Genomic DNA, 7,108 nt, shown 5'->3' on the forward strand with positions numbered 1-7,108 from the left:
TTGCTGCTCTGTTTTACTTTACTTACCAAACACTCATCTAGAATTTACCAGAATTTGCACTGGGCTTCATTCCAGACACCTGACACACATTGGCTTGTTTAATGCCATAACTCCCCTGGGAGGGAGGACCTGGCCCAGGCCATGTGGTGGATGAGGGATTGGATGAAGGACATAGCCCACATTTATTTAGTACTTGTTGTATGCCCCTCCATTACTCCCCACAGCAGTCTGAGCGGGCACGGCCCTCCCATCTCGCTCGGAGCTCAAGGTGAGGACCATTCAGCACACACCCCGCAGGAAATGTGCACCTCTTTTCTGGGGGACCCCCTGACCCCCTACTCACCTGGGTCAGGGCTGGGAGGCAGGTGTGGGCTCGGCCTGACGAATACTGGCCAGCATGGCAGAGAGGTCCAGGATGAACAGCTTCACCTGTGGGTCCCCAGCACAGCCAGTCACATCCCAGCCCCTGAGTGTCCAGTTCCACCCCCCCCCCCAACCCAGGATGCCACAGAGCAGGGGTTGGGGGTGGAGATCCCTATTAAAAGCGATGACAGTGGTTCCCAGGGGCCAGCCAACCTGCCCTAGGCTGTTCTGGGTCCTTCAGCCTCAGTCCAAGCCTCCTGAATGGTCTGTGAGCAGACACCCTCAGTTTCCTAGCTGGTTATCACCTGCATTATAATTAAATGAGTATTTTCACTTCTATTAATTCATTTTCCCCCTTTTAATAGATCAGTCATATTCATTGGTGTTTGACCTGCTCTCATCTCCATGGGTTAACACTTCCATATTTCGTTTTAATTAACACTTATTGATATGAACTTAATGCCCATGGGCCCACTGCCAAGTGCCAGAACTTGAGGCCAACTTACCCTTGGGCCCTCCCTTCACATTTGTCACTGAAATAAACACTTGAGAAGGAAACTGTATTTCTAACAAAAATAGAATTAGTTACCCCTTGTCGTAACTGGCGGGGCAATGGAAAAATACTATGATGAACATGAAACCCAGTTGCACTCCTGGTTCTGGCCCGCCGCTGCTGCTTACAGGGAGTGTGAGGCCCGGGCCCAGGCCCAGGGAGCACTATAGGGGTTAAAGGCACACTCGCCCTGCACTGAGCCTTTCTCCTTGGTAGGATCAGGGTCGGTTGAAAAGGGACAGGCTTTTGCCCACTCTGTCATACTGAGCCTCAGTCCCTCCTGGTGTCATCTTGTGTGGCTCAGGGTACTGGGCCACACTTGGGAGACCAGTGGTGTCCACAGATCTGTCCCACTCAGCATGTGGCACAAAGGCAGGCTCCCGGGGCCCAAGTTCTTGGTGTTTGGTTGGGATCCAGGGTGTTGGGCACAGGACAGGGGTGGCAGGGGCAGGCAAGCATTTCTACGTGTTTCTTCAGTAAAAGGGACCGTGCTTTGGGTCCCCATTAGAAGCAACAGAGTCGTCCGAAGTCAGAAACCCCTCCTTCCGTTATAACCCATGTCAAACATTCTACAACCTTGCAAACCTGAATGACTTGGTCCACAGTGACATTTGTGATGCACTTGTGCAGAAAGACAAGGAAGGACCCAGCCCCACCCTCTCCCTTCCTAGGGAAGCTGAGGCCTGTCCATGCAGGGAGCAAGAGGCTCAGGGATTAATTAAAGGTGAGTCTCCACCTGGTTTCTCATCGATGTTGTCACTTGTTTGTGCTGTCTGACCCTGGGACAAAGGACAGACTGCTGTCATGAACGTGCGGTGTCATCAGCACACTGGGCCCCAGAGAGGAGCCCGACTTCCTTGTGGCCACAGACCAGATGCCCCTCGGAGCCGAGACCCAACCCAGGCGTCCTAGGCAGGGTTCCCAAGTGGCCATGGAGCCCACATCTGTGGTGCGGGCAGCGTCTGTGCGGCTCACTGAGGGTCATGCTTAACCCAGAGTGGGTGAGATTTCCCGTGCAGGGAAGTTCCTGAAGGTTCGGGGGGTGGAGGGGCTGTAAGGAGGGAGCGCACCTGCTCCAGCTGCCCTTCAGTGTCCTCGATGTCCAGGGCGGGGGGCTGCCTCTTGTGCTGGCACACAAGCTGGAAGAGGTTGAGCGCCGCCATTCTAGTGCGGCCCAGGAGAAGGGTCTTCTCGGCCGCTGTGTTCTGGATCTCAATCCACTTGGATTCCTGAAGAACACCCCGCCCCCTTCCAGATCAAGCTTGGAGCTGGCTGAGGAGGGCTGGGGCCCCGCCACTTCCCTCCAGTCAGGGGCACATGGGCGCCTCGGGGAGAGGAAAGCAGGAACCCCGGGTCACGTCCGCTAGGACCGTCCCCCTGTGCACTAAAGCGCTTTCTGACGCTTGCATTTGCGCGTTCCCGCCAACGCCCCTCTGGGGGTAAGCGCTGCCGCTTCTGTTCCTATGAACCCTGGCACTCGTCCCGGGCGATAGGAGGCTGGGGTCCCCTGTGCCCACCTCCTCCCAGTGTGCCGTACCCCGCGCAGCGTGCGCTCCCTCGCAGCCTCCAGGCGCTCCAGCAGCTGCGCTCGCCTCTGGCCCTGCCCCAGCAGCTCGTCCTGCCCGGCGTCCCGCAGCTGCTGCAGGCGCGCGCGCGCCTCCTCCAGCTCGGCCAGCCGCTGGCGCTCCGTGAGCCTCAGCGCCTCCTGCATGTCGGCCAGGCCGTCGAAGCGCGCCACCAGCTCGGGGACCTCCTGGAACTGGGGTGGGGTGGAGATGGGGTCCCCATGCCACCTGGCCCTCGGGCACCTCCTCGGTTAGCCCACGTGCGAAAGGAGGGCATTACCCCAGGAATGAGGGCTACCCCTGCCCTTCCCACCCCAGCATAAAGCCTAGCCAAGCCTCACTACCTCGGATTGTTTCATTCCACTGTTATTTATGGAGTGTCTGGATACACCCCCCGCCTTTCGCCTGTGTCTCCCAGAGAGGAAGTTACCATTGTGAGCCACAGTTTCACCATTTATAAAATGCTGTAGACAAGAGCAGGACTCACTTCACCGGGCGTTGGGAAGAGTTCAAGGACAAACCTTGTCCCTGGCATACAGTCAGTGCTCAATAAGTGGTGATACCTGGCATACAGGCGGCGCTCCAGTAGTGCACACCCAGAGCCGTCCCAGAGGCCCAAAACCATCGGCAGGGCGCTCACCTCGGGCAGCTGCTCCAGCACTTGGCCCAGCAGGCGCGCGCAGGGCTCCAGACGCTCCAGCCGCCGCTGTAGCCGCGCGCGCTCCCGCTGCAGCTCCTCCAGCTGGGCCCAAAGCCGAAGCGCTTCGGCCTCCTGGCGGCTTGCCTGCAGCCGCTCTTCTGCCGCCCTCCGCAGTGCGCGGCTGCGTCGGGCCTCGGTGTCCTGGGGAGGCGGATGGAAAGGAGGCGACTGCCCTCAGTACTTGGAAGCCGGCGGGGCTCACCGCTTCCACCTGCCCCAACACTGGCACGCGGCGCGGTTGGTTGCAAACAGATGGCCTGTGGGCAGATTCAGCCAGTATCTCTGGTTTTGGTCCCTCGCTTCTCCCCCATGCTTTTTAAAAAACTCCAATGCATCAGGCAGTGCGTATTTCGTACTACTCTCTCTTGTATTAGGAAGCCCACTTTTAGAATTCACATGCAAGTCTGGCCCCTAGGGGATGGTGACTTTGTGACCCAGTGACCTGCCTCCCCTCCCCCAGCCGTCTCCACCTACCTGCAAGAACTTGTCAAAGCGGACAAAAGACCCCTTTAGCTCCCGCTCCTTCTGTTCCACCTGTTCCCAGCGCTGCTTCTGCGCTGCCATCATGGTCTGGAACACCTGGGGAGAGGTGAGGAGTGGGGGTGTGTGTGCGTTTGGGGGTTCAAGTTATCCAGTGCTTTCGGGTTCATACTTAACTTCTGTCATCTATTGTCCTGGATCTTGTCAGTACATTCCTGCTCAAACACCCGCCACCCCCCGCCGCCGCCGTGGCTCCCACCACAGGTGATGAAGACTGAATGCCTTCTTGAAGCCCCTGAATGCCGCTGTCCCTGTTCTTCCTTCTGGCCTCATCTTACCCCGTTCCTCTGACACTGTCTTCCAGACACTCATCCACCTGTGTTTTGTCCTTGCCTTCCGATCTTTGTATGCGCTGTTCCCTCTGCCCACTTCTCCCTCCTCACCTCACCCCCTTTGCCGGATTAGCTGACATGCCCTTCCCCAATCCCCAGACATGACTTCCTCCAGGAAGCCCTCCTTGGCCACCCCTTTGTGGAGATATGGGCTTCCTCCGGGTTCCCACAGCCTTCTCAGTGCTTCCCCACCTGATAGCCGTCACTACCTGGACACTTGTCTGTCTCCTTCTTTAGACGTGAGCCCCATGAGGGCGGGGACTATGGCGAGATTTCTAGATCCCGGTGCAGTGTGGTGCACATAGTAGGTGCTCAGTGCACATTTATTTGCACCAGCTGATCTCATTTGATCCTCATTTGATCACTGATGAGGAACCCAAGGTTCCGAGTGATGAAATGACCTGTCTCCGACCCTGTAGCTAATAAGTTGGTTCTATCACTTCTCAACCCCTGCTCACCATCTTTTTTTTTTTTTTTTTTGCCTGGGGTCCCCCAAAATCTCAGGGACTGCAGTGGAGGCTCACCTCCTTTTGGGCCTGCAGAGCCCGGTCTGCATCCACCAGCTCCTGCCTCTTCTCCAGGAGGCGCAGCACTGGTGGGAGGTGGTCCACATTTTGCTCTGGGATCTTCCTGGAGGGGCTCCAAGGGGGAGGTGGGGATAAAGGAGGCAAGAGTCAGGGCCCCCAGACTCTCCACTAGTGCCTAAAATGCCCCCATTAGCCATATACTAGCTATTGAATTGTTCACTCATTCAACAAATTATACTGAGCAACTGCACTGTGCCAGGCACCTTTCTAGGACGGGCGGGGGCGGGGGGACTGCTGCAGATGTGATCAAGGCAGACAAAAATCCCCACCTTCCAGAAGCCGGCGTTCTGCTGGGGGGCCACAGAAAACAAAGCTAGCAAACAATAAATAATGCTAGGACATGGTAGGTCATTAAGCAGGCAAAAGGACATCTTTCAATGGGGAGGTGAAAAAGTCTCCGAGGAGACCTGAGGTCATCTGGGCAGAGACTGGAAGGGCAAGAGGGAGTGAGCGCGTGGATACCTGCAGGGAACAGCCAATGCCAAGGCTCCAAGAGAAAGACCTTGGTTTGTAGAAGACACTTGAGGCTGCTGTGGGGGGCGAGGACCATAAGAGAGGCAGGGCAGCTGCAGGAGATGGTAATGGGGTTTGGTTCTGGTCAGGTGGTTGTAGGGGAGGGGTGAGGAGGGTGGTCACGCTGCAGTTTGAGAGCACAGTTGGTTGGTGCAGTGACGGGGTTGGGGGGGCGCGGTGAACTCCAGGTGAACTGGAAGGAAGGTGCTGGTGGAAGGCTAAATGGGGCACAGGGGAGGTCAGCTCCTTGCTGTGGCCAAGCTGTGGCTGGAAGGCTGTTAGACCTCCCCTAGACCTCCCTGCGGGGGCTCCAGGAGGAGGCTGGGATCTGGAGTCTAGCTGGGGTGTGTGTTGGGGGAAGGGGAGTTGCACACAGCCCTCCACGGTGCTGTGTAGAGAGCAGAAGGGTTGCTTGAACATTCTGTCCAGCAGGGCATTCCCAGTACTGAGCTTGGGACTCTCTGTCGCTGTAGAGCACAAAGCAGGCCCCCGACAAGCTTCCTCCACTCCTCCTTGAAAATGCAGAGTTCGCAGGAAGAGGGGAGCACGAGTTCACAGAATTCCTTTCCCCCTCAGTCCAAACGATTTAATCTCAGCTGGACGTCAGCCCGGGGTGGGGATCAGGACCAGAAGAGAGGCCTGGGCTGGCCCCCCAGCTCTGCCCTAACTAGCTCTGCCCTAACTAGCCCAGAGACCACTTTCCTCTGAGCCTCAGTTTCTCCCTCTGGGAAGTGGGGACAGTAATCCGCCACCAGGAACTGCCGAAGGAAGCAGGGTGCCACAGGCAAGGGGAAGGCATGGGTCATCCCACCCACTTCTTCCCCCCTTCCACCCTTCCCTGCTGTTCTGAAGCACTCACTTGGGCATTTTCTCTTGCAAGGCCAGTTGGAAATATTCCTCCCAGGGCACGGCCATCTTCCTTGCAATTGCCCCGGGCTTTCTTTCCACCAGCCTGGAGTCTTGCACGAGCTCCGGAGGCCCTGGGGGTTTCAGATGGAGGGCAGCAGGCGGCGAGCTCTGTGCTCTAAGAAGTCAGCCACCTAGCAGGCTTTGGTTGCCAGGGCAACCAACCACACAACATTCCGTTGCCTGCCTGAGGCCTGGGGCATCCATCCTGGGAGGCAGAGGGAGGGAGCAGGCTCTGCCCCTTCCAGAGGCGGCTTTAACTCCCAGTCTAAACTGGGGTGCAGCGAGGAGGAGGTGGGTCCCTCAGCCAAAAATTTACCTTCTTGGCGCCCCACGTCTGGTCAAGCCCCTTTCTGGATGGGTGGGATGGAACGCCTCTATCATGGCTGTATGCTCAGTTGTCCCGTTCAAAAGAATACTTATTGGGCGCCCACTGTTTGCCAGGTCCTGGGCAGGATCATTCACTCCCTGGCAAGATGCTGAGGGCCTACTATGTTGCAGCTCACTGAAGGTCAACTCCCTTTGCTGGGGATGGGGCTACCCTGGCCAAGTCTCATGGAGCCCCCAGCCCGGTGAGGGAGATTAGCACCACCCAGTGGAGACCAGCTTGGAAGGGACCCATGATCTAGATTTGGAGAATAGGGGAGGGGAGGAGCTGACATACTTTGGGCCCTTACTGTGGCTCAGACACTGTGCCAAGCACTGTCTATATAATAGCAATTTAATTCTTAGAACAGCACTCCAGGGGATGGTATTAGGGAAAAATGCCCAGAGTAATACCCCTGGGTCCTCCACCCAGAAATAACACACCCTAGCATCTCATCATCTTTGCTTTCTATCGTTTTAGTTTCCTGTTTTAAATAATTTTTTTCATGTCAAGAAATGCATTTTCTTATTGTAGAATAACACCATTAGGGAAAAAACTATACTTATAATGCTTACATTGCTAAAAACAACTCCTAAGCATTTTGTTAGAGCATATTTTTAGAAAGGAGCAAAAATAATATACATTTTCCTCTTTGAGCATGTTGCATTAAATTGCCCATATA

The 7,108-nt window shown here is 56.2% G+C and overlaps 1 protein-coding gene across 1 annotated transcript; it reads right to left on the reverse strand.

Moving 5' to 3' along the window:
* Positions 1–299: 299 nt before the first annotated feature.
* On the reverse strand, positions 300–6,211 carry CFAP73 (cilia and flagella associated protein 73). Its single transcript, XM_087857332.1, has 7 exons — positions 6,013–6,211; positions 4,578–4,683; positions 3,656–3,760; positions 3,122–3,322; positions 2,394–2,675; positions 1,987–2,145; positions 300–429 (listed from the first exon to the last, which is right to left on the reverse strand). Exons 1-7 carry the CDS (start codon positions 6,066–6,068, stop codon positions 349–351), a joined length of 990 nt encoding a protein of 329 aa, XP_087713458.1. The 5' UTR covers positions 6,069–6,211; the 3' UTR covers positions 300–348.
* Positions 6,212–7,108: the final 897 nt, after the last annotated feature.

The sequence above is a fragment of the Ursus americanus genome, chromosome 30 (genome assembly GCF_024610735.1).
Source record: "Ursus americanus isolate L20-20 chromosome 30, mUrsAme1.1.p, whole genome shotgun sequence".
Lineage (NCBI taxonomy): Eukaryota > Metazoa > Chordata > Mammalia > Carnivora > Ursidae > Ursus > Ursus americanus.

What these genes read in the sequence shown, in the direction of transcription:
- CFAP73 (XM_087857332.1), bottom strand. Translation starts at nt 6,068, where the DNA reads ATGGCCGTGCCCTGGGAGGAATATTTCCAACTGGCCTTGCAAGAGAAA. An exon ending in GCTTTGACAAGTTCTTGCAG is followed by an intron (nt 3,323 to 3,655) that starts GTAGGTGGAGAC and finishes CCGCCTCCCCAG; the next exon opens with GACACCGAGGCCCGACGCAG. An exon ending in TGCTGGAGCAGCTGCCCGAG is followed by an intron (nt 2,676 to 3,121) that starts GTGAGCGCCCTG and finishes ACCCCACCCCAG; the next exon opens with TTCCAGGAGGTCCCCGAGCT.